The sequence below is a fragment of the Myotis yumanensis genome, unplaced genomic scaffold (assembly GCF_028538775.1).
Source record: "Myotis yumanensis isolate MYYU_CA2020_CCGP unplaced genomic scaffold, mMyoYum1.0.hap1 SCAF_14, whole genome shotgun sequence".
NCBI classification, from domain to species: Eukaryota; Metazoa; Chordata; class Mammalia; order Chiroptera; family Vespertilionidae; genus Myotis; species Myotis yumanensis.
In genome coordinates this window covers 23,275,769-23,303,665 of record NW_027223765.1, presented here as the reverse complement: position 1 = coordinate 23,303,665, position 27,897 = coordinate 23,275,769, and the positions used below count along the sequence as shown (strand labels likewise).

The 27,897-nt window shown below is 41.0% G+C and overlaps 1 protein-coding gene across 1 annotated transcript in view; it reads right to left on the bottom strand.

Moving 5' to 3' along the window:
• RFTN1 (raftlin, lipid raft linker 1) overlaps positions 1 to 27,897 on the bottom strand; it is a 176,428-nt gene that overhangs the window by 87,360 nt on the left and 61,171 nt on the right. The window contains exon 3 of the mRNA XM_070433349.1: positions 18,184 to 18,370. Within this exon, the coding sequence (XP_070289450.1) occupies positions 18,184 to 18,370 (187 nt within the window). The remainder of the gene's footprint in view (positions 1 to 18,183; positions 18,371 to 27,897) is intronic.

Below are 27,897 nucleotides of genomic sequence, written 5' to 3'. Positions count from 1 at the left end.
CCTCCTGGAGTTCAAGGCTTTGTGTAATTCTTCCCATTGAGTTGGGGCAGCACCTGGGACTTGCTTCCAATCAGCAGAACACGCAAAGGGGATGGGATGTCACGCCCAGGGTTACGTTACGCGTTAAGACTGGAGCTAGAGACTCCCCTTGCTGGCTCTGAAGAGGTAAGCTGCCGTGCTGGGAGAGGGCATGTGGCAAGGAGCTGTGGGCAGCCCCTGGACAACAGTCAGGTAGAAACAGGGATCTCAGTCTTACAACTGCAAGGAGTTCAATTCCACCAACAACCTGAGGGAGCTTGGAAACAGGTCTTTTCCTGGTGGAGCCTCTGATGAGGACACAGACTCAGCCAACACCTAGAATGCAGCCGGAGGAGAATACAGATAAGCAACAGAAAGTGTGAGATAATAAATGTATGTTGTTTTGAGCCACCAAGTCTGTGGTAATTTATTACAGAGCATAGAAAACTAGTAACAGTTTCCGGGGAGGAAGATATTGCAGCTTCGGGCTCAGAACAGGCCTCCCACTTAGTGGCCAGGTGTAGTCCCCGGACCACAAGATCCAGTCAGACACCTGAGAGCAGCTGCTGGCCAGCCCCGAGTGTTCTGTGCCACTGAGAGCAAGGACCACTCTGGCACAGAGAAGTGGACATCCCCCGGAAGATGGCAGCTCCAAGTGAGTTGATGGCAGTGTAGCAGAGGTGAGAAGTGGATTCTGGATATATTTTCAAGGTAGAACCTTCAAGACTTTCTTATGGACAAGTTGTGGAGTGTGAAGGAAGAAAGCAGGTGAAGATGACTCTAAGGGTTTCTTCCTTGGCAATTGGGAAAATGGGTGAAGTTGCCACCACTATGATCGGGAAGGCTGTGGGTGGCGCAGGCTTGGGGGAAGATCAAGAATTACGTTTCAGGTGTGTTGAATTTGACATATCAAGCAGATATCCAAATAGATATGTCAGTAGACAGTTTAATATACATTCGAGTCTGTACTTCAGGAGATAGGGCGAGAGATGTAAATTAAGGGTTACCAGCTTCCAGATGATATTTAAAGCATAAGACTAAATGAGATCTCAATTAATGTCAAGAGAGAGCACTTAGGGACTATGATGAGGTTGGGCGCAAAAGAGGAGAAAGCAGCAAAGGAGACAGAAAGAGTATCCAGGGAGGATGGAAAGAAACCAAGAGACCATACTATCCTGGAAGTCAAATCAAGAATGCATTTCAAGGGGGAGGCTATGAGCCACCCTGTCAATTGCTTCAATTAACAAATTTATAATCTTCTCTTTAATTTACTTATCTTTTAGAAATCCCAAGAAGGAAATTGGACTTAATTCACCCTATGGAAACAGGTATGAGGAAATCTGTTCACATTTAATGTCTGAGTAACCTGTTCAATGGGCCACTGATCAAATTAATCTGTGGATCTGGTTCAGAAGAGTCTGGCTCCTTGAAAAGAAGTCATCTTCATGCTGCTGGGTCATTTCCCAGAAACAGCTGGGGCTAACCTGAACTAAAAAGAGCTCTGACCCATCCCTCATCTTAGGGCCCTCACAGGTATACAGGGATTTTCTGAAAGGAAGAGGGAATAAAAGGGTATTATTGAGCAGAGATGTGGTGTCCTGAAAGCTAAGAAAGAGTAAAACAAAATGAATTCAAATGCTTAGAGTGTAGCAACGTGTTGTTATCCAGGCATAAAACCACAGTGGCCCTGACTGCTTCAGACACTGGAGAAGCAGCTGAGACACCAGAGCCCATAACATTGAAAATAAGCCATCCCAACATGACAATTACTGCAGGACAGTGCCCTGCCTGGTATCTGGGAACTGAAAGAAAATATTAATAGAAAAAACTGATGAAATGCAAATAAAATCCACAATTTAGTTAACAGTAATGTATCTATATCCATCTCTTACTTTTGACAACTGTATCATGGCAATGTAAAATATTAATGATGGGGGAACTCAGTGAAGGGCATATGGGAATTCTCTATAATTTCTTTATAACTTTTCTGTTAATCTAAAATTATCCCCAAATAGAATTTATTTTGAAAAACGAAAGAAGGGAAGCCATCATACACTGTGGGGATTTTTGTGTTTGCTTTGGTTCGGTAGTATTTCTTCTCTGAGTCAGTGTCTCTAGTCTTAAACTATACCTACACCCCCTGCCTGACTATAATTCTCCAATAACACCCCTCAAATCCCATGAGGTCAAGGACGGAAGTAACTGGGTCTGGGGGAGGAAAGAGTAATCTCCTGTGATGTGCCCCAACTTTAGGCACCGGAACAACCCAACAAGCAAACCCTGGGTTCTGTGAATCAGACAGGGTTTCCCACAGGACAGGCATTCTCAGGCCTGGCTGCGCCAACCTCGGGATCATAGGGAGTTCTCACAAATTCTGACTTAAGTGGTACAAGGTATGTCTGAGGCAAAGAGACCTTGGAAACTCCCCCGTGATTCTAACGTGCAGTCAAAGTGAAGAACTGTTTGTGGTTACGGCCACTGTCACTGCCACTCTGATTTTCCTTGGCAGATAACCAAACAAGTCATGAAAAAGAGAAAACACAGAAAGAATGTCCTGTAGAGACCGGTATGCAGACATGAAGAAGACAAACCTCCATGAAAAAGGAGCAGAGATAAAGGAAATACAAGATACCTTTCTCCATCCATGTCTCTTTTGGTCAAAAAAAAACCTCAAAAATACTTCCCACTTATTTTCAATTTTTTTTTTTTTTTGCGGCAAAAATATACAAAACATTTACTGTCTTAATCATTTTGAAGTGTGCAATTCAGTGTCATGAAGTAGATTCACATTGTTGCGCAAGCACTGCCACTATCTGCTTCCAGAACATCTTCATCATCCCCAACAGTCCTCGTTTGTTTGACACCTTATAAATAGGACTTGGGCCAAAAACTGAATGTGAGCAAGTAGGAAATTTAAACAAACGCCTGTCAAACAGACACATAGAGGCAGACCCAGACACGGCGCATCTGTGCACACACCTTTCCTAAGGGCAGGGCAGGAGGGCAAATAGTCCGTGTGCTAAAGTACCTTAGAGGTCAACACACCTGGCCACAGGAGTCAGAGTCGTTTTAAGACCACAATAAAGACCACCTACTCTGTGCCACACTGACCTGATTACTCACACACAAACATCAACGGTCATAAAAAGTGTGTGCAGACTCAGAGCTGTGCTCGGAGACCCTCGCATTACAACTCTCCCGTCTGCCCAGAGTTGTGTGGTCACTCCCCGGGCAGCGGGTCAGAAGGTCAACAGAGGAAGGTGAACGTGAAGGTCCATAAACGATGCGTGAAAGGAATTTTTTATGAGAACACATACTAGACACTTTGTTCTCAATAAAAGATACAGAAATGGTCTTTGTGTGCACCCAGGAAGATGCTCCCTCCTATTTGTCTTCCAACACAGTCTTGCCAGGTGCCCTGCCACATTCCCGTGTCTGAGAGCAATGTGGCCCCACCACAAGGCAAGTCACAGTGCAGCAGCAATGCTAAATGGCAGGTGCCACGTCACTACGGTATTGGAGGGACAACCATCACCAACTTGGGCAGTTTCTATCTCAGTTGTGACTAGGAATTCCAGAGCAGGGTTGCCAAATCTAATTTTTTAAAAAATAAGTCATCAAACTGTGCTTTAATGTTAGCCATAACTATTACATTTTGGCTCCAAACAAAGTAATGTAGGCCAAGATGTTTGAGATTGAATTTGACCTCTGAGCCACCAGTCTCTGGCTTCTGGGTTACATGCACAAAGCTACAATATGAGTCACAAGAGGCTGCATGTCAGGGAAGAGATAAGAAGGAACAGATTATCTATTTGTATCATAATCAGAATTACTAACCCTTAAACCCAACCCAGATATTTCATTCCTTGGAATGACTCAGCAGGTTTTTCTCCCTGGTGCCCGCCTCGATCCAACCAGACCATGGCCAGTACATGTACACAGCCCCCTGTCTGCAGTCACAGTGGCTGGGTCATAACCATTTATTAAGCCAAGAATATGTCTGCAGGCAAAGACTGTAATACGTATGAGTGCTTTAATATTTAAAATTACCGCAGGCAAAAGAGCTAACCCTCACATTATTCTGACGAAATGCCAAGCCGTAAGTTGAACACTCGTTTTGGTCTCGTGGCAGATCTGAGATCAGGCGACTAAAAAACAAATGCCTGTGGAAAAATTATTGTAAACTATACTTTTAAATAATAAACATGCGAATAAAAACTTCATAACACTACTTTTAAATAATAAACATGTAAGAGATCTCACTGCAACTCAGAAAGCCCTTGGATCGCTTCAAAGACCATGAGTTTAAACATCTTCTTTTTCCCAGGACACGAAGCAGAGTTTGAACTTGAGTTATGAAAAGAAAGGAGAGAGAATGTGCAGTTCATCAATAAGACTACTTTTGTTTCATTTAGGAATAATCAGAAAGAAAAGGGTAACAAACACAAATTTAGATTACTAGGCACTTCTCCAACTAGAATAAAAGTATTACTAAATTACAGAAACAAATTCTCTCTCTCTCTCTGGGAAACAGGAAGAAATTTTAAGATATTCCCCCAAGGCAACACCAGGCTCAAGTAGAATGCTCATAATGGCTTTCATTTTTTCTTAAGGAGAAAGATGGGGGTGGGGAACAGAAATTAGAAAAGATCTGAAAAAAGATTTGTCAATGAAAGAAAAAGAAGCCTTTTTCTAATTTCATTCGCTTATGCAAAACCAGTAACAATAAAAACATCTATTCATTTATTTATTCATCTTTTAATCACCTTCTTGACCACTGACCATGTGTGCCGTACATAAGGCATTGAGTTAGATTCTGCCCTTAGGAAACTTGTACTCTAAGGAAAGAGGAAGGCTACATAAACAAAAATGCAAGGAGAGTTCAGTTATTTCCACTGTCAGGGATCAGATATATTTTAAAAAAAAACAAGGAGCATATAAGCTGAGACTCTGAAGCTGGGTAGAAATTAGTGATGGGACAATGGATAAAAGGCACCAAGAACAGAAATCAGTAAGGATCTAGAGGTAGCATGAGTTATATGATGGAAAAAATAAGTAGGTCAGTTTGAAAAAAAACACATGAAGGGTTGTTTATTATAGTTCAGTTGCATCCATGAACATCAGCCTAGTGAATGTATGGACGAATTTGTTGTTAGGATGAATCTGAGATTGAGGCTCTGCAGTACGTAGAGCAGAAAAGTAAGAAACGAGGTTGGAAAGAAAGGTTGGGCGGGTGTTGCTACAGGATGGGATTGCACTTCATTTTGAGGTCAAGGAAAGTCACGGATGGTCTGAAATAAAAGATACTAAAATACGGATTTTATGAAGATTAAAGCAGCACTATGTATGACGTAGGAAGAGGGGAAGAATATTTTAAGAGAGCAGAAACGAGAGCTGAGCTAAGGTTGTTGTAGAGGGAGTGGATGAATAAGAGAGTTTAGCTATTTCTTGTCTCTGCAATTTGGTGGTGGTTGTGATGTGGAGGGAGGGAGGGGAATAAACAACTTGTTCAAAAGATGCTCTCAGAACAACGAGGAAAAGATTTCAGGTAATTTTTATGACCTCCTCTTTTCAAAATGAACCAAATCTACCAAAAAAATAAAAATAAAAATGAGGCTGCTGGATTCAAAAGTTACCCTTAATATTGAAGTTTAGGAAATGCATGAAGAAAATATAGCCGAGTAAACAAATCCTACTAAGTCTTTAAATAAGGCACCTAACTATGGAGTTCACCAGGGGAGTCCTAAAGTAGGAAGAAGGAGAATTAATCCATTGCCTTTTCTTCTAATTTTCCCTTCCTCATTCACCAACAGACATTCACCACTTCTGTTGGTAAGGGCTTGGTATCACCGAGAACATTCTGGAATTGATGGGGGAAGGTGTGCAAATGACACCGGAACCAAACACTCTCTTGAGCACTGCCAAGTGGGTGCAAGTCACCATGGGCACCTAACTTTCCAAATCTGACTGCTATTGATTCTAGAGAAAATGTTGCCACATCCTGTCTCACAGGTCCCCTGGTAGGTAAAAGCATCAGTGACTAGCACAGCACAATAGGTTCACCATTAACCTTAAAAGGCAAGAGGAAAACAAACCAGCCTTAGCCCGGTGGTCCCTGTAGGACAGTGGTTCTCAACCTGGGGGTCGAACAACCCTTTCACAGGGGTTGCCTAAGACCATTGGAAAACACATATATAATTACATATTGTTTTTGTGATTAATCACTATGCTTTAATTATGTTCAATTTTTAACAATGAAATTGGGGGTCATCACAACATGAGGAACTGTATCAAAGGGTCGCAGCATTATGAAGGTTGAGAACCACTGCTGTAGGATGTACCTGTGAAAGAATTTCAACCTCCACCAACCTGAACTACAGAAAAGAGAACCAGAAGGAACGAGATTTGGAGCAAAACCTTGCTTTCTTTGGAATCCTGTAAGGCTCCTCATTTACTTTGAAAGATATGGAAAGGACTAATATTTTAGTATTTGTGCATAAATAATACCTTATCACAGACAGAGCACTGAATAAAAGCAGGGCTGCCTGATATTTTTTGATTCATGAAAGTCAATAATCGGCAAACAAAATAACAGTAAGAGCTCCACACACGAACGCTTTTCCTAAGACTCTCTCATGGGCCATGTCTAGTTGAGTGACAGGAAGTGGCTTCTCTATCTACATTTAATGCACATGCATGTTCTAATTCAAGTTTGATTATCCTTTCCTTAGCTCTCCCTACCTACACCCTCTAATTGAGTCTGATGATTTAAATGTTCTATATCTTCACTGTCCAATACTGTAGCCACCACCCACATGTTGCTACCGGGCACCTAAAATGTGGCTAAGTACAACCCAGGAACTAAATTTTTAATTTTGCTTAATTTCAATTAATTTAAATGTAAATAGCTACATGAGGCTAGCAGCTATGTAATAGAAAAACACAGCTTAACTCTGTTTTTAAACTTTAACATGAACACGGACATCACCTGGGATTGTGAAGATGAAGATTCTGATTTAGCAGGTCTGGGCAGGCCAGAGAACCTGCATTTCTCATGAGCTCCCAGGTGATGCCTGCTGGTGCATGAACCATACTTGGAGTAGCAAGACTCCACCTTTTTCTGGAAGCATCAGTGTGACAAGAAGCTTCATGGGTCAGTGTCTCCAAATTCTCTGATTACACACCCTGTCAGTAAAAACTTCTGAATACTAACTGCTATACCAACATTTTACCTATGTTATAAAACAATACATATAGAAGTTTGAAAAGATCAGAAGCAGATGACATAAGCAATATTTAAAAAATATAATCACAGTAAGTTCATATTATTAATAACTAGTATCTCAAGGTATAATATACATGTGAAATGAGACCCACGGTTAACAGTAGTGTAAGTAAATCCACATTTCAAAATGTCTTCTAGATGAGTCTAATTTCTTTGGCCATCTTGTGTCTGATCTGAATAAGTAAGCATTGATTTTTTTTTTTTAATCTCACTAACGAAGCTCTTATGAACAGCTGAAGATAAGTCAGTGTGGCTATTTCAGAGAGAGAGAGAATTTTACATTTATATTACTGATATTCTCTTCAGTCTGTGATCACTTTACAGAAAAATTGTAAGCCATATGTATACTGCATGGGGGTTAATATAGTTAAAACTACAAAAAAATGATCCACAAACACACTTCACTGAGCTCTGGATTGAAAGTATTCCTCTGAACCCGGCCTCCCCCAGGGCTCCTCCTGCTTCCTATAGACAGGCAGCCCCTGACATCTGCAGCCAGCCAGGGGTACCACCTTCACAACGAATGTTAAATATTAATAATGCATAATTTCTCTACTTTTTCAATATACATAAATACACATAGAAACTTCAGTTCTCCTTCAGCAAAGGTACGTTGGTAACAACTGGTGTAGACAGTACATAGCCTTTTCAGAATGATCACAATGCTCTAAAACAGAAATTTGCTTCTGACAATGAATACTGAATTCTATACTCTTGAAAACACAAACATTGAATTTCTATGCTCTTAGAAATTCTTCTTAAATTAGTATGTAGGTATAGTTATAACTCCAGTAGGGTTTACCGGGAACTGAAGAAAAACCACTTTAGACTTTATATGGAAAAAAATCAATGTGCAAAAATAGCCAAATCTTGAAAAAGAAGAATAGTGCCCTACTAGATAATATACACTGCAGACCCATTGTAATCAACATAGCATGGTATTAGCACAAAAATCAATAAATGAATCGCAGAACAATAAAGAATCCGGAATGGATGAGGTATATATAGAAATGCGACCTAAAATAAAGGTGGCATTTCATCCAGGGGCAGTTAGGTTAATGTAATAAATGCTGTTGGCAATGACAGTTATCTGGAAGAAAATAAAGTTAGAACTCCTTCCTCATGTCCAAACTCTAACCCATGGCTCTCAAGTGGGAGCAGTTTGCCTGTCAGGGGACAGCTGGTAATGCCTGGAGACATTTCTGATTGTCAAAATGCAGAGGCGGGGAGAAGGGATGTTTGCTAGGCATCTAGTGGGTAGAGGCCAGGATGCTGCTAAATGTCCTACAATGCACACTCTCCCACACAAAGACTTACCCAGCCCAAAATGTCAGTAACTAAAAACTATACATTGAGAAATCCTACCCTAACTCTCACCCTAATGTATATCATGAAGCAATGAACAAGAACTCTCCCTAGCCTCAGCAATAAATACATGGTAGCTATTTTGACTATTACCATAAATGAGAAATCATATTAGGAAGTGCCTGCAAACATATTAATGATTTTTACAAGAAAAGTGTGCTTTTGTTCGGAGTAAGATCCAGGTTGCTTCACAGAGTTTAGGGGATTTGAACTATAGAAGTTTGAGAATGAAAATTTCAACAAGTCAGGTAGGTTATAAACCTCCCTAGAGCAGGGACTATGCCATCTCATTGTCTCTAACAAAGGCTACGGCCTTAAAAGATACAAGACAAAGACACCTGATAAATACATTTTGATTTCGTCTTTAGGGAACATGATGCACGAATGACCTTAGAACTATCATTTGCATAGGACCGTTTTGTGCAGAAACTGACAAGACCCAGTCAGCCTGTTGAATGGAGACATCTGGGGAAGCCCCAAATACTTTGCAGTGGCAGCCCTATGTCCTGAAACCAGCTGGGGAATAACCAGGCCTGTGGTCCCATAGGCTGCCATGGGGGCTGGGGATGCTGCAAGGCCCAGAGGATTCTGGGAATTCTCTGAGAACCCCCAATATGCTCCAGGCCCTCAGCTGAGCTGAAAGATGGGACTTAAGCCCATACTCACTCACCACCTCAGATTTCATCTCCGAGAAGTCATTAATACCATAACTTCTTCAGCCTAATTTTCCTAGGATATAAAATGAGATGTGGGGATAAAGATAATGGTACTTTTAAGCTACAAAACAGAGTAAGTCTAACCCTCTGCTGATCACACAATAATATTTTCAACAAATACTAACAACCAAAACTACCATCAGTAGGACCTAGTGAGAACAAATTGTAACACTTAACACATAAGGAACGAAGCCCAAGGGCTCTCAGACCCTCAGAAAGCAGGTGTTGTATGCATACGAGTTACTATTTTGGTTTTTAAAATCTTTCTAGCCATTTTAAGTTCCAACTCGTGATGGATGAATAGGAAGCAAATGAAATGATGTACTCCCCTAAATCATATTTACAGCAATCACCTCTTTGTAACATGGTTCTATCTTTCAATCATTTAAAAATTATAGAAAACAGCTAGATAGATTATAGAGATAATGATTATATCAAAATCTCAAGACACTGAAACCACTCATAATGTACGGAGATGGATCCAAAGCTATTTCTCACTTGCTGCTGCAGCCATAGCTAGAAATGTAAAATTCAATTAGAATTAGTCTTTTCTAGGACCGATCACCTGGTAAAACCCATTACATCTTTCTCAGTTTGAAAAACACACATAACCTAAGTTGTCTCTGATTGACAAGGAAGAGAAAAAACAAAAAAGAATTTGGCAGGAATAAAGTAAGACAATTTGGTTCCTAAATTTAATATGGGATAGTCATGTAAATACAAAAGTCTAAGACTTTAGTAAAGTTATTTACAACTACGTTACCTACACTGCGTGCATATGGACCTCAAAACAGTAAGTGTCCCTATAGTCCAACTGCAATGCCACAGAAATCAATCTTCCCAGAGAGTCCAATTTTATTTAAAGATCGTGTATATGTGTGGAAGCAGGGAGAGCTTTTATTTATTTTACTTTAAAACAAATACAGGCATTTCATAGTATTGTAGTGTTTGCATAAGTTTTAAGATCAACAGGAAATTTCAAAGAAACTTTGTGCTTGTGCTTCTGTGTTTTGGGTCCCTGCTCACTGCTCTCTGCCATTCCAAACCACTTCTGGGGAAAGACCTGAAATCACTAGTTTGCTAATTCTCTCTCTGAGGAAACAAAATAAGTAAATAAATAATCAAACGTGGGGAGAGACACAGACAATCAAGGACAGGTTGGGGCAGGGGAGGAATGAGCTTTCAGGCAAACAATACCTCTCTCTCTTTCTCTCTCTTTCTCTCTCTTCCCACTGGGATAAAGGTGGATGCCTTGGAGAGAGAGAAAAAGAATAGCTAGGCAAGCCATTTAGGGGTGTGGATTGAAAAAACACACCACTCTCTTTCCCCCAGGAGAATGTGGCTTTACGCTGGCATATTTGATGGGAAAGTGCAAACACAATAATTAACAGTGAATCCTGAAACTTCAACACAGAAAAGGGTGTCACTCCACATGAGATGGGAAAATAGGGGGAATGCATTAAGGTAGACCAGTGATGCTGGACAGCTCCGCGGGGGGCAGGATGGCAGTCCAGAGAGCTAATCAAGTTCTCCAAACACCTCGGGAAGCCTGAGAAAACTGATGGAAGGATGATACCACACCAGCAAGGAGGGGCAGCCGCCAGCCAAGAGTGGGGAACCTGAATCCAAAATGACAACCTCCCGGCTAAACAAAACCCTCACATTCCCTGCTCTGATTTAAGAAAAGAACTTTGAATCCACCTTCCTCGATTTCTGCTCCCTGGGAACACACCAGCTGCTGCGGTTTCTCCACCACAGCCACACATGTCAATCACTGCCAAGCCCAGCGTTACTTTTCTTCCCCATGTGTGATTCCAACAATCAGCTCGCTCCAGGGCTGAACCCCAGCCTCGTATATGAGCATTTTCTAGGGCACACCCCGGTAGGCGCTACCACCCCCTGCGTATTTCGTTTAATTATGAAACCTCTTTCTAGAAGCCCTAGAATTCTCCCAAGAGTCGAGGTAATTGGTAGAAATTAGCCACAAGGCCACTTAAAGAGGACACTCTCGACGATAATTTTTAAGAGAATTTTCATTTTAGTTCCGATATAATTTTGTACTTTCCCAGTGTTGCCCTTTTCAAATGCCAAAGAAAATGTTCGTGTTATCATGTGGGCTATCACATAGGCGATGTAATGCATTTGTACTCCACTTAAGGTCCAAAGATTTGTACCCCTTTGAAGGCCATCCTTTGGATGTTTTTTAAAATGAAAACACACACACACACACACACACACATACACACACACAATGAAAAATAATATCCCTTGTGGAAAATCCCTGTTATTTGGACAATGAGAGGATTGTGTGTGTGTGTGTGTGTATGTTCCACTAGTTGGGTTCATGTTGTGTGAATGCATTATCAAGGTGCACTTTGGGTACTGGCAAATGTGTAAACCCAAAACAGATCCATCTTGCCATGAATGTATGGTCCTTTAATGAATAATGGAGTAAAATTCCAGGGCCTGGTATTATTCTACTTAAGTCAGGAAAATTCTATTGAGTAACACCTACTCAGCACCTGGCACTCTAAGTAAGCAACGGAATCCAAAGATGAAAGATTTAGCAAGGGGGAGGTAGGAGGGTAGACACATAAAAACCCATAACAAGAGCATCTGAGAAGTTGGATGAGTGTGTGGGTAGAAGGGGGACTCGGCAGTTCAGAGTGGGAAGCAACTCCATGGAAATGAGCAACTGAAATCTTTAAGGTTGCAAGATGGCAGCCAGCGGGGTGGGGCCAGGGGTACACAATGTTATTTTGAAAAAGTGAGGCAATGGTTTAAAAAGACCAGTTTTCACCTAAAAATCCAGATTTCTGGCTCTTGAAAAAAAGTTCAAGTTTTGGCAACAATGGGCAGAGTTAGCATTGGCTCTCCAATCCACAAGAGCCCCTCCTGGAGACGCCTGGCCCTCAGGGCACCTGAGCTTGCAGGCCCTGCCTTCGGATGAAGGCAGTGTTCAAGCGTTCAGATTCCCGACCTCAAGAGGGGGACCAATGGTAAAGCTGAGCACTCTCTGGGATTTGCTTTCCTGGAAATAAAAGCCAAAAGCCAACCAAACTGCCTTTCTCTGCCTCCATCGCTTGACACTGGGTGCCCCAAGCTGACTCATTCGGCTTGCTGACACGGTCCGAGAGGAAAGACTTCTCAGACTCCAAGCAGATGGTCAATTTGGGACAGAGCAACTCACTTGATTAGCACTGCTCTCGGCAAGCCACTGCATCTCTGAGACCACCAGAGGCATCTAGCATAGCAAACCCGGGCTCAGTAAGCAACACCGAGGTGGGCCAGTCCTCCTGGGCTTGCCGTGGCCTCACACAGCTCAGACTTCTCTCCTGGCTCCTAACCGCCCTGCGAACACCTCCCAGTGGACATCCTGCCACCAGCAACTGCCACAAACGTGATATAACCAAACTGATGTTGTTCCCCTTCTCCTGTGGTAGATGCTATCTGTGTTCCACCCAGGTCCCCTCCGAGCACCCTTCCCGGCTCTGTGTGTCCCTCAGCTTCTGCATGACTTGAAGTCTTCTTTGGCTATTGGAATTGCTTCACCTGGATGTGCCCTATACCTGGACGTGTCTGGAGCAGCTCATGGCAAGTGGCTCTCAGGTGCAGGAGGGTGGAGGCCAGTTGCCCAGCCTCAAGGTAGACTCACCACTTCCCCCTGTATCAGGCTGAGGGATTGCACCCTGATGGCTTCCTCCCCTTCCCTATCCTATGTCTCCCCTCCTAACTGATTCCTCTTGGGAGAACTTCCTTAAGGATCCTATCAGGGTCCGCTTTTGGGAAAAACCATCAGACACATCCCCTTCCCCATCACTGCCCCTTTCCAGTTAATCCTCCCAGTTTTTCGGAGTCAAAAGCTGACTCATATTTTGATTCGTTTTCTTCCTCCACGCTGTCCATTTCCAGCTAAACATTAAATCCAGTATTTTCTTTTATGGCATATCTCACATCTGTCTTCCTTGGCTTTTTACTACAACCTACTCTAATTACTGATCATCTCTCACCATAACTATCGCCATGTTTTCTCAACTTGCATTTCTTCCCCCCTTAAGCGTTTGAAAACTCAGCACCTCTAATGGAAGCTCCTCCAAAACAAAACAAAACAAAACAAAAATATTGCGCTGGTTCCCCAGTGCCTTTAGGATAGAGTTCAAACTCCTCATCTCGCCTGTCAGAGGACTCCTGGATCCAGGCCCCATGCTTCTCCCCCTTTCCCTCCAGACCTCGTGCTCCGGTCGCCCCACATCATCCATGGCCAACTTTCCCAGGCTCCTGACTCCCCTAGGCCAGCGTCCCGAGGGCCAGTGTTTCACCGCTTGTGCTCTGTTCAAATCTACCCACCCCTCCAGACCAGAGCAGATGGAACTGAGGCGCCTCCTCCCTCCTTGGGCAAATTCCAAATGAGAGGTGAAAATGGAGACCTACATAATTTGCATATAGACTTTACATTCCCCTAGTAGATAAGTTTCTTGAGAGCTGGGAGCTCTTTAGAATCATCTTTGCCTAGTGAAGCTACATCACACATGTTTATCTTAGAAAAATCTAACTGAACGGGAGGAGCATTTACCACTTAAAACGGTGCCAGTTATTCTACTCAGCCAGCAGATGTGTCCCAGAATGGATGTGAGACAGGAGGCGTGGAGATGCTGTCTCCTCAGTCTCAGTTCCCACACACACCTCCCTGGGTGCAAGCATCTCAGCCCCCTAGGTGTGAGTCTAAGGAACACTCTCTACAAACGCCAACCAACTTACTTCCCTCGGGGCTCATTGTTGGACACACCAATCTGGTCTAGTCCTGAAGGAAAACAGGCATCGGTCAGGTAGAGAGATGCTACGGTATTACATTTCATGGGCAATTAAAGAAATTTTCAAGGGCAGCTTCGATTGTATGCATTTTCCCGCCTCCCAACAGGGCTTCACCCTCTCCATTAGCTGCAGTTCCGCTGTGTGTCCCACCCCCTGACCCCAGGCCAAAATGTCGACAGGGCTGACAAATGTCCTGGTCCTCTGTACCATGTAAGGTATTATTCCAGGGGACCTGGACTCTAATGACTTCAAACACATCACTGACACCTTGTACTAGCTCGATGTGTGAACAATGACAATTCAACAGCTGAAAAATTAATCGGCACAAAGCATTTTTGTACTTATGTCTACAACCATCAATGACCTAGAATTAAACCCACACTCATGAAACATCAGCAGTGACATTTTAATAACCGACTTCTCTTAGCCATCATGTTTTGAGATCTTTGGCAACTTATTCTAAGGAAAACTGCCCAGAAAAAAAAAAAATTGAAGGACAACTTAACTGTATTTAGAATTCAGAGCAAATGCAATAATATTGTCTGTTAAAAACCACTCTGTGTCCCAAAGAAAGAGTAGAGAGAAGGAAGTACAAACTCTCTACTTATTCTAAGTGTCTCATTTGGCTATTCATTCTTGAAATCAGTTTTCAAAGTAACTGACTTTAAATTCAACACACTTAGGATTAGGGACAATTTATAACTAGATGTGTGATTTGGCCTGCCATCCTAAAATGAAATGGCATTTGTAAGAATTTTCAAAAGAAAGGATCAGACAATTTTTCATAGATTTAAGTGAAATTTGTCAAAATGATAGAGGGCTCAGGGAAATGTTACTGTACCGAGCTTTGGGAATGACTCATTAATAATCCAGTTAGACTGTCAATGGTGCTCTCAAATTACCCAAACTCCACTAGAAAACATTTCATTATAAGACAAATAAAATCCTCCCTCCACATGGGCATTATTCCTATGTTTGCCCGAAAGAAACCAGGTCCAAATGAAAAGCTACTTCGTCCAGAGACATTCCCTTAGGTGATTCCTCCTTTTCCAAGACTCCCATGATATGATGCCTTATTTTCTCAGTTAAACTGTAGATGCCTGGCAAGCAGGCTCCATACGCAGGTGAACCTTGAACCTGTGCCCACCAGTGTCCCATGATGTAAAGCTCCAAGCATGTCCCTTACAAAGAATACAAGCTCAGTAAGTGTGAATGAATGAATGTAAGCTTGCATGGTTTTGTTCTTTTTCCTGGTCTTGCTGTAGACCCTAAAACCTAGTTACTTGCCAAAAACTTTACGTTCACCTTTCAAACACATTAAAGTTGATATCTAAGTTTCGAGTAGTCATCCCATGGTGATTCTCACTAATGAACTTGATCTGGACTGACAGTAATCTAGAAAGTTTATCTACACCTCTTTCAATGCGGTCTACTTACAACACATTAACTAGGCATTTACTTCCTCTTGGAGAGTGAAATCATTTCATTTAACAGCATCTACAGCTGTCAGAACTTTGGCAGACTTCGTGAAAAATATCATCTTAACTGTCTGTATTAAAAATTAATCACATAAGATTTATTTTGTTTTGTTTCTACTAAACTCCCTGAAGAAAAGGTTCTGTTGTGGGACTTTTTGATTGTTTAAGTTTAATAGTGTGGGGTATTTTTCTCATGATGCAAAAACATGGTTATTGCATTTGTGAGGAGAGAAAGTGCCTGTACTTTAAAATTATACTGTATAATGAAATGCTTGCTTTTCCACTCTTCCCACACAATACTGACAGGGAATGGAAGTGGGCAAATTCTCTCGGTCATTTTGCCGTAAGAATGGTAAATTGCCATTTTCATTACCGTACTTGGAAAATTACCAAGCTTTTGCAATTTCTTTAAAACAAAAACAAAGCGGGAGGCAGTTTCAAAGAAGACCCAGCACAAAGTTGTACAAGGAATTTCTTGTGTCTAGAATGTTCATTATAGTCATCCTGGTGGGTAGCTAGGCACTCTGGACTAGAGTGAACTCAAACCCACAGAGAATGCATCTTCTCTTTTTTTGAAAACCCCCCTGCACACCAGTGTTTCATTCTTCTTAACAGCTTGACCCATTTTCCTCTTCCAGAAAGTAAGCTCATTAGGTACCTTGACAAATACCTCAATGTCTGGGTCTTAGCTTCCTCACCTTTAAAATGGAAATAAAAATAGTATCTAACTTCATAGGCTGATTATGAGGATGAAATGACACTCAAAAAGCCTGGCACACAGCAGATGCTCAATAAGTGTCATCGTGCATGTCTCTTGTGGAACCTGAAACCACGATGGCTCCCAGAACCATTTCCTCTTGTGATTGACCTAGATATTGATCCACAGCCAATCAACATAAAGAAACAAATATGCCAAAAAGGCAGATGTTAAAAACAAGTTTCACTCTACAAATACCATGGTAATTCTGGACATTAGCAAAGGCGTATGTCATCTTTCACTTCAAATTCTAATGCACATTGGCTCAGACTAAGAACCCTCCTGATCAGCTGTGAAGAAATGAACTCCGCTTGGCAGCAAAGAGGAGCCCATCTTAGCCACACAGCCTCCCGCTCTGGCTGTCCTCCTGAGCTCACCAGCCCGACGTTTGTCCACCTGGCAAACCAACTTGTGAAAAGAGAGAAAAAAGAACTAGTTACTCTGCAGTCTCCCTCCTTTTAAACTATGGTCCATGTTGTCATTCCATGACAGATGGCCAAAGGACAGATCCATTTCCCTCTGCCAGACTTTATTTCAATTGTTTTTTTGTGTTTTTTTTTCACAAAAGAAGCAAAAACATACTGTGTTTTCTATGCCACCTTGTTTTAAAAAATATATTTAAAATTAATAATTATTGTTCCTTTTGAGAAACCAATCTCCATCTCTTTTTCTAATTAGACCCAATAAAAATATAAGAGGAAGCATTCAACAGGTCCAGCCATCCTGAGAAACATCCTCAAAGCCTTGAAAACCAAAATCAAAGCCAACTCAATTACAGCAATAGATTCAGGTGGGTTTTGTTTTTCCTCCTAAGGGATTGACAGAATTTATGGTGGGCTCAAAATGGTCAAGTATGTCTAGAGCAGTGGTCGGCAAACTGCGGCTCAGGAGCCACATGCGGCTCTTTGGCCCCTTGAGTGTGGCTCTTCCTAAGTCTTAGGAGTACCCTAAGTAAGTTAATAACAATGTACCTACCTATATAGTTTAAGTTTAAAAAATTTGGCTCTCAAAAGAAATTTCAATCGTTGTACTGTTGATATTTGACTCTGTTGACTAATGAGTTTGCCGACCACTGGTCTAGAGTTTGGGGAAAAACCATTAAGTTTGTATGTAGCTTAAAACAATGAGTGTGTTTTCCTAGCCATGCTTTCAGATTATAGCAGTGGTTCTCAAACTTCCTAATGCCGCGACCCTTTAATACAGTTCCTCATGTTGTGGTGACCCCAACCATAAAATTATTTCCATTGCTACTTCATAACTGTAATTTTGCTACTGTTATGAATTGTAATGTAAATATCTGATATGCAGGATGTATTTTCATTGTTACAAATTGAACATAATTAAAGCATAGTGATTAATCACAAAAACAATATATAATTATATATGTGTTTTCCGATGGTCTTAGGTGACCCCTGTGAAAGGGTCGTTCGACCTCCAAAGGGGTCACGACCCACAGGTTGAGAACCGCTGGATTATAGCATTATACTTTAACTGGCTGTACTTTAACTGTTCTGGAAGTACTCCTCTTGGCAGGAGACGCTTTTTTTCTAGATGAATTTAATCCAATAAATTAAAGGAAGGAAAAGGTGTAAAATGGAACCCTCTATGTAAGCAGTCAGGCATGGATAGTCAGAGGACACTAGGAAATTTTCTCTGGTTGTCAATGTTTTGCCTTACGTGTCAGAGGGCAGAGGCCCTGTCAACACACATTAGCCACCTCATGATGCTCCCATCCAACCTTGGAGGCCTTACCTGTCGGTTTTCTTGATCAGGATGGCCCTGAAGATGTGCTCCAGGGGTGTCTTCTCCTGCTTGTGGGTTGGTTGCACGAAAGGATGCAGGGCCACCAGCAAGAAGCCCTGCTGGTACAGCTCCAGGAGCTGGGCGGGCAGGTCTCGCAGGGAGGCCAGCCTCACTGCTGAGGACCGCGGGAGCTCGGCTGGGAGTGGAGAGAGGAAAGGCTCATCAGAGACCCACCAAAACCCCCTGCCCGGCCCCATCCAAGTCCCTCTCCCTTTGCCCTTTCCTGGGGCCTATAGGTCACCTCTTGTTAAAAAATGAGTTTTTTCGTGTCTTAACTACTGTCTTCAAAGAGGACTTATACGCAGCTGGCTATTTTCCAGCTCATCCAGAAACATTGGTAATTGGATGTTTTAAATCTAAAGTCAATTTTTGTCAGAGATTACCTTGAAAATGTCATTTCCACACTCTCGAAAAATAAAAAAGAAAGAGCAGAAGGAGGAGGAGGAGGTGGAGGTGACAGCTGCATGCAAATATGAAATTGCCAGGTGGCAAACAGCAGCATAAACAATTCAAAAGATAAACTGGAAGAAAATTTCTGTGATATTTAAGACAAAGAGGTGATTCCCTTGATGTGCAAATAAACCACTCCCCCCTCAAAAAAAAGAAGAAGAAAAATGGGCAATGTATATGAATAGGCAATTGCTTAAAAAAAAAAAAAGCCAATCACTATTTGCAGACACCCAAATTAACTAAACATTAGAACGATGCATGTCAAAACAAATATCTTCACTTTTTAAAATTTAGATAAAAAAATGTTAAGGACAGACAAGATTCAAAATTCAAAAGGTACAAACATATATGCAGTGAAAACTACATCCCAGCCCTGTCCTCTGCTTCTCAGGCTTTTTCCCTACAGGCAAGCAATATTATCTTTTTTTTTATTTTTTAAATTTCTTTATTAAGGTATTAGATATGTATTATCCATTTTTATATACACCTTAACGATCACCAAATTCATACAAGTAAATATGTCTATATATTGCCCTCCCTTTTTACACAAATGGTAGTATAACAATGCACCTCGCTTTTAATCATTTTTTAATCAGTTATCAGTACACTTTTCTTAGAATCCATTCAACAGTAGTAGAGAGAGTTCTTCCTCATTCTTTTTAAAGGTGCACAGGGTACCATAGTGTGATGGACCAGAGATTATTCAAACTGTTGTTTTTATAAGTAATGCTGCAATGAAAAATATAGCTCATATAGTACATATAAAAGTAAATTCCTAGGTGTGGAATTGCTGAGCTAAAGATAAATGCATTGTAATATCTTCAGTTATTGCCAGATTTCCTCCACAGAATAGTACAGATTTACCTCTCATCAGTGCTATACAATCACTGGCTAATCTCATAGTGAGGTGTTCATTTATATTCCTCTTATTATGCAATTTGTATTTTTTAATTAAACATTTCATGATTAAATACGATCTTTCTTGCCTTTTCTGTGAACAGTTCATATCTTTACCCAATCTTCTATTGAGTTATAGCCCCCCCCTTTTTTTCTAGTGGTTTGTAGAAACTCTTTATATATTAGGAAATATAGTCCTCAGTTGTGATACCCGTTACAAATATCTTTCCCCAATTTGTTGTCTTTAACTTTGCATATAAGCTGGGGTTTTGTCATGAAGAATTTTTCTTATGAAGTTGTATTTATCAATCTTGTCTTCAACCACTTCTGAGTTTTATGTTATAGCAGAGAGATCTGGAATTATAAAATAATTCTCCTGTGATATCTTATAGTACATATTTCACATTTTTGCATGTACATTTTTGATCCATTTGGAATGTATGCAATATGAATTAAACATTTCCCCCCCAAGGTTTACACATTTTTCCTCATTGATTTGAGATGCCACCTTTATCATATATTATATTCCTGAATATATTTAAGTTTATGACTGTGATTCATTAACCCATTTTAATAATTTTTGTTTCATATTAGTTTTAATATCTGCTCAGGCTATTTCCTGAATTTTCCTATAATTCTGTTCATTATCTGAATATTCCTGTCTATTATTACGTATTTTTTTTCAATTGGTCTTTAAAACCAGCTAATCAAATTCTCCCTCAAAAAAAATCCTGTTGGTATTTTTATTGGGTCAAGTTCAAATTATAGCTTAGCTAAAGGAGAATGAATATTTTCATCAGGCTACAAGTACCCATCCAAGAACATGGCATAATTTTTGTTTATTCAAGGCTTTTTTTTTGGTCCCTTATGTGCACATTAAAGCTTTCTTCACCTAGATATTGAACAATTATCAAGTTTATTCCTGCTTATTTTATATCGTATTGCTATTAGAATAATATAATGTTTTTCTTTTTACTTGTATGATACCCATGTGGGCAAGAACATTGGGGAAACAGGTATGCCCATCACTGTTGATAGGGGTTAAACCTTCTGGAGGGCAATGCCTTCAAACCTAAAAGTGCACACACCCTTTGTCCAACAACCCCACTACTAGGAATTACAACTATGGCTGGACTCATAACATGTTTTCAAAGACAAGTATATTGACAAAGATCTTCACTACGGGGTTGTTCACATAGCAAAAGCCTGGAACCAAAGAGTTTTTTATTGGAGGGCGAGGTAAATACTGGGACATCTCAATGATGAATCCTATGACCCACTTAAGATTAAGGTAAATCTGTTATTTGCCGATGGAAACAAGTCTAAGATACACTACTAACTTAGGAGGCAAAATATCTGACAATATTATCATATGATATTCCTGTATAAAAATATTAGAAGGAGGGACATGAATACATTTTTTTCTGAAAACAAAACAAAAAAACAAAACATCAATATTAGAGAGAGGGAGTGGAATAGAGAGAGGAGGATGGGAAGGTGGTTTTTACTTTATTTTATTTTTTGATAATAAAATTATTTTAATTTTATTATCATCAACAGGGATTATTTGGGTGGAGGGTTTATACGACATTTTAATTTTCTCCTTTATAGAAAAAACAGTATTATTTAAAAGGTTTTAAATGTACATTTAAAATAATGTCATTTTAAAACACACACTTAAAAACAAAATCTAGAGGTACTTAGGAATGCTACTTCCCATTAGATACTCTAGCTCTCATTTCCATACATCATGCAAGAAATTTACGGGAAAATAAAATCTATAGCAATGATTCACCCTCATGCATCCTGGAGAGACCTCCATCAATAATAACAGTGACAAAGATAAGACTGGCCAGGAAAGCAGAAAAGTCTGCACTCTTTCCCCGGGAGGCTACATTCTGCCTATGCTGCTGGATAAAAACCTAAAAGGAAGTCTAGGCGAGAATGCCGAGCCGCTCCCTAATTCCCACGCACAGAAACCCATCAGGAAAAAGGGGCCCCTGCGCCTTAGAAATGGAGACCCATTCCTAAGGCCCCACTCCAGACCTACTGCATCAGGATCTGAGCGAGCTTCATCTTCACAAGCCTCCAAGAGACTCTGGTGCTGAGAATTACTCTCCAGAGGTTCCATTTCGGCCCTCCTCCAACCACTCTCCTCTCCATGAGCAAGGAACCTGGGGACCTAGGGGCATGAGTCCACCTGCATATCTCACGCCCCCACTTCACACAGCCACGACCCTGGAACTCCATGCCCTGAGAGCCCTGGTGCAATTTGGGGGCTTGTGCAGGCTTCTTCCCTGGTCTATGGCGAGGGTGGACACTGTTCCCTATCTGTGCACCCCCAGGCCCAAGGCGGGACAGAGGCTACCATGAGGTAAGTGAGGAGACGCTTGCTCTAGGTGCATAACTGAGGGGCACCAAAAACTCAGTAGCCACGATAAATAAATATTTAATGCAATATGTTAAAAAAGTGAAAAGGAATGCAAAAAGTCTGTAATGAACAAAATATCAAAAATTGTAATAAAGATGGGATCAATATTATTGATTTTTCCTTTTGTCTCAAGCTCCAGTATCGCCCAGAACGGTACTGTTACTGATCTCGTCTATTAAAAAACATTGCCTCGCTCGCCTCACCCCAGTGCTGGCCTGGGCCCAGCATCTCCTCTGCAGCCTTGTCCCAGGCGCTGCAAATGACAGGAGTGGGTCTGTACGTAGGTTGTGCCCAGGGAACCAGGGCCAGCTTGCCTCTGCTCTCAAGAGATTACAAAGCAACGCAACTGAAAGGGCATAACTCTGTGTGGCATAGATGTTATGTTTCATTTGAAAAACCAAATGAACTTTTGGCAGGCGTGTAAACTTTTCAGGAGGGAAATTTCATGACAGCCACCAAACCTAAAAATACCATGCAGCACTAAGATCCCCTCTTCTTCGACAAAACTGTATAGAAAGAGCATCTGCAAGTCATCAGTCTGAGACCTCAAACTCAGCCAGTCTCTCCAGCTCAGTATTTTGCAAATGCTCCACATTCTTACTGCTATCATAAAATTAAGCTTTACTTGTTTCCTCTTATGCATCACACTGTAATAAGAAAAATTAACCATAGTTGATGTGTTGACAAAACTTGGGATTTCAGTATCAGCTACAGTCTCACTAGCATTAAGCCTGGGCATGAGGAACACTCAGTTTCCGCATATAAAATGGACATCATAACATCAGACTGCCTTCCATCACAGAGCAGTTATGAAAATCAAATAGGATGATGAGTATGTAATCGATAAAACTCCAAACTATCACACTTCAGTGGTGGGAAGTGGACTGGGGAGCCAGCAAGGGGGGCTGGTCAGCTGTAGATGGAGATGGCAATATAGTGCTGAGCCATTACTCCTTCCCTCACTCACACCCACCCCCCTGACCCTGTACACTCCAAATCAGGGCACTAAAAATACTAATCAATCAACCATTTTATACTTAAATGCTTCCTAAGTAAAATGATACCTTTTATATTTTAACCTTAAAATAAATTCAAGGCACTAAATTGCTTTTACTGTCCCCAGATGTGTGGGGAGCTGTCCAGGGGAGTTCCAGGGAAGAGATGCCTGTGGGGTGGGATGTCTCTGGGCTCCCATCTTCCTGACAGGGAGCACCAAGGAAAGAGCTGTGAGTTATCTGAAGTTACGTAGGCTTCCTGGGCTTTTACTGGTACCCCATTCCAGGACTGAACCACATAAGCTACCTCATCGTAAGTTAAAATTTCTAATTTTAATTCTTCATGTTCTGACAGGGAACACTGATGAGATCATCTTGGCAGTGTGACTCCCCAGTCTGAGGAGATGTCACTGTTAGGGTACAACATGAACTTGAAGATCAATCTGTCATGTTCCACAGTCTTTATTCACAGTGATCAGTCTGCAAGCCCAGGGTCTAGGCTGGATGCCCCTGGATTACCACTCAGGGAGCCCTGTCTTCATTCCATATAGGGACTTTGTCATTGCTGTGCAAAATCCCGTTCTCCAGCTGGCTTCTCCCACCAGCCAGGGCGGGGCCTCATCTCATCTCATGACCTGGGAGAGAGTCTGTGCAGATCTCAAAGCTAGGAACTGAGGCTCCCAGGGACCAGGTGGATAAAGAACAATGAACATCAACGCCGCACCTCCCCAGGGGGAGGCGGCATCTTGTCCTTGCCTGTTATTGCCAATGGACATATGGGCTCAGTGGTGTCAGAACTTCTCATTCTTACCTCCAGGAAGTAAAAAATCTTGATCCTCATAGAAACTCTCCTAATCTTTAAATTTGACAAGTAATTTCCATTTTATTTTCAACCCTATGTGGTCCAAAGCCAAGACCCAATATGTTTTAGAGTCTGGATGGGGCATTTGACAATGTGGAAGGATGGAGGAACCACACCATTCTGTTCCCTGATCTTAACACAGCTAAGATGCAGTGTGAGCACCAGTCATGTATTCAAGAGCTTGCGATCCATGCATTCCCCTATCATCACAATCGACATCAAAGTCTTCAAGGACATATCTGTAGGTGTTTGACATCGGCCTCTATTTCCTAATTCCACCCTTTCCTATACAGATGTAGAGATGAACAAAGAATTTAGACCCACATAACTATATCTTGAATCCCTTGGAACTCTTTTATTTTCCATTACTAAATTAGCATGTTTTAAAAAAAAAAATCAAAATATATAGGGTGTGCTTGAAAGGTGTTTTGGGTGGCATTAGTCCAAAGATTTTTTTGAAATAAGTCTTTCTATTTTTCTTCTAGAAAATAACTTTATATAAGTAAACCATTATTCCAGGAGGGAAAAAAGAAAAAAGGAATGAAAATAGGAGTAAAAAAACAAAACACATTTCTTAACACTCCTGGGATAAAGAGGATTTTGCTTTTGCTATGACAATGGTTTGTTTAGCAAAAACATTCCACAGCCCCATTTATTCCCTGGAAATGAAGCCCTTCAGACATCTGCAAAAGAGCCAAAGCAAGCTGTCTTCGCTACTTCAAACTTTATTAGTGGGAAAGGACCAGCTTCCAACACAAGAAAGAAACGCTGCGTACAGCAACAGCACACGTCACCCACTCACTACAGCCGGCAACAGAGTGCTGAACAACAGCTTCTGTTATTGTGCCCAGCAATCACTTGTGACTTTAGCCTAATTATTCAAAGTCCAACTTTGCTTTTCTAATTACAACTGCTAATGGATCTGTCAATACCAAGGAGCCATCTAGAGAGCAGGCAGGATCTCCCTCGGGTAATTTCCCTTACAGGTGAAGCTGATAATGACATTGTTCAACCAAAAAAAATTTTTTTTGTTTTTTTGTTTCTTGGCTGCTATTTCTGTAACATCAATCTGCCTGGGCTTTGCAGTAGATCCATTTTAGCAAAAACACTAAAATCAATCATTTTTCAATGTGAGGTTTTTCATTGTATCAGTAAGAAATAGGAATTCAATTTTTTAAAGAATGCCTGCAGTTCTTGTCTTCTGTGTCATTTCTGAATCTCTGGAATAAAATGTTCATTTCAGGGCCTTTCAAATTCAGATTTATGTCATCTTTTTATTAAATAAATTCACATTTCTGAAACTTATAAAGGATACACATATCCAGGCCCAGGAGACCACTCCATTATAATACTATTTATTCTTTTTACTTTTTTAAATTGGAGTGAAATTCACCTAACACAAAATTAATCATTTCAATGATTTTGTGGCATTTAGTACATTCATAATGTTGTGTAACCATCATCTCTACTAGTTCTAAAAGATTGTCATCACCCCAAAAGGAAACCCCATACCCATACCCACTAAGCAGTTATTCCCCACTTCCTCTCCCCTAGGCCCTGACAACCACGAATCCAATTTCATAAAATGCAATTCTTAACACTTTAAGTAAATCATGGTTAAACTCAAAGGGGAAATCTCAGTAAGACTAAAAGTACTTTAAACTTACATAAACTTGGATTTTATAGGTCAATCAGGGAGAAACTGACAATACAATGGCCACAAATGTTAAGCATCAGACTAATCAGACTGCCATGAAGTGTGTGTGTGTGTGTGTGTGTGTGTGTGTGTGTGTGTGTGTGTGAGAGAGAGAGAGAGAGAGAGAGAGAGAGAGAGGTAGAAGGAGAAGGGGAGGGGGGAGGAGGAGTCAAGTTGTTATTGGTTTGGTTGTCATTTCAAAGGGTCATACATTAGTCACTCAATGACACACATACAATATTGTATTGTCAAAAATTCACTGTCTAGGTGTTTGTAAGGAGAGTGCCGGAATAATTCCTACTGAACACACCCCATTGATCAAACCCAAATGATGGCATGATTGCTCATTTTACCAGTCCATTTCATCAGAGAAAACACAGGCTAAGATTCATCAAGAAAACTTTTCAAGAAATATCAGGCATCATGCGGCTTAAATTTCACAGTGGGTTACTCAAATATTAAAGCAACCAGCTAGAGACTGAACCCAGGGTATTAATAAAATATTCCACACACTTAAAAGCACTTTCTATGGAAAAGACGCACAAAAATCACCAAGTATTCAGAATTTCTAACCAAAGTCGTCCACACCAAATCCAAGAAGAGCTTAGCATGAGTCGGAAGGGAAGCTAGTTTATCAATATTTTGTGCCATTTTCCTAATTGAACATAATGGCAGGGTAGCTAACACTCCTGGTAGTGCATTTTTTATTTTGAGAGTAGTACAATAAACTGACTGCATCAAAGACCAGCCACTAATGAATATGTACAAACAACATGGAAATGAAACTATTTAGAATGTAAATGGGACCTAATATAGATTTCTATGATAAAGTCTCAAGACTGTATAAAAGTAGTCAGCACTAAAAATATCTAGCACTTGAAATGTAGCTAGTTCGGACTGGATGTGCAAAATATATGCCAGATGTCAATGTCTTAGCATGAAAAAAAGAATGTAAAATATCTAAATAAGTAGTTTATTTTTACATTGATAACACATGCAAAGGACAGTGTTTTGGATATATTAGGATTAATAAAATATATTATTTAAATTAATTTCACCTGTTTAAAATGTGGCTACTAGAAAATTTGAAATTATGTATGTGGCTCACAGTATATTTCCACTAGACAGCATCGCTCTATACCATTACCTACCAATCTTTTGTTTCATAGCAAATTTTAATTTCTACAATTTAATTGTTTCACAATTTTTAATTATGCAAATTATTGATTTACTTTTCCTTTTTCTGTCTTTCCCAATAAATAAGTTCCCCCAGGCCAGAGGCCATGCTGGGTTGATTCACCAATAAGCGGGCCAACCCAGAGGGCCTGGAGAAGGCTCATAACCATCATGGTTAAAGGAAGACATTCTCCACCAATATGGCCACGGCCCAGATCATGATGGCACCAGCACATCCAAGAAAACCAGTGCTAACTGCCACCCACAGCTCCTCTGGGGGATAGTTAACCTCAAGGTCCCCACAGAGTCTGGGCCTCAAAGCAGATCAGCCAGGAGAACAAGAGGAAAGAACAGTAACAAGCCCTAGAAAACTATCAGCCAGGGTAAAACTCAGAGGGAGCTTGGAAACCTTTCTTCTATAATGGCAGTAAAATACACATGACATAAAAGGGGCCATGTTAACCACTCCTCAGTGTACAATTCAATGGCACCAAGTACATTCTCCCTGTGGTGCGACCACCACGACCATCCAGCGTCAGGAAACCTTTTAACCAACAGCGCCAGCTGCCTGTCCCACTCAACCTCTCACCTCCACTGCCCAAAAAGAAAGGGCATCTCCCCTCCCTTTCGCTGCTAAGAGGCATCATAATTCACAAATGCGAAAACCTGACACCGGAAAAAATCCAAGGTTCACAAGACAACGAAAGTAAAGGACAATGTAAAGATTTCACTTTGCAGAGATGGCCAAGTGACAGGACAGAGTGTGGTGGCACACAAGAAGTGACTGGGAGGCCCTGGCCGGGTAGCTCAGTTGGCTAGAGTGGTGTCCCAATGCGCCAAGGTTGGTGGTTCGATCCCTAGTCAAGGCACATATATAAGAATCAACCAATAACCCATAAGTAAGCAGAACAACAAATCAGTATTTCTCTGTCTCCCTCCCTCCCTCCTTCCCTCCCCTCTTTTCTCTTTCTAAAAATCAATTGTTAAAAAAGTGAATGGCAATCTAAAACCCCAAACAGCATAAAATAGAAAAAAAAGCCATTTCCCAGAAAAAAAGTATGATGCCCCAAGAGCATGAGCACACTTCCGTTTGGCATTTACATAGGACACAAGGGAATATTACTATTCCTTTTTATCCTGAGCGATCATCATCTGT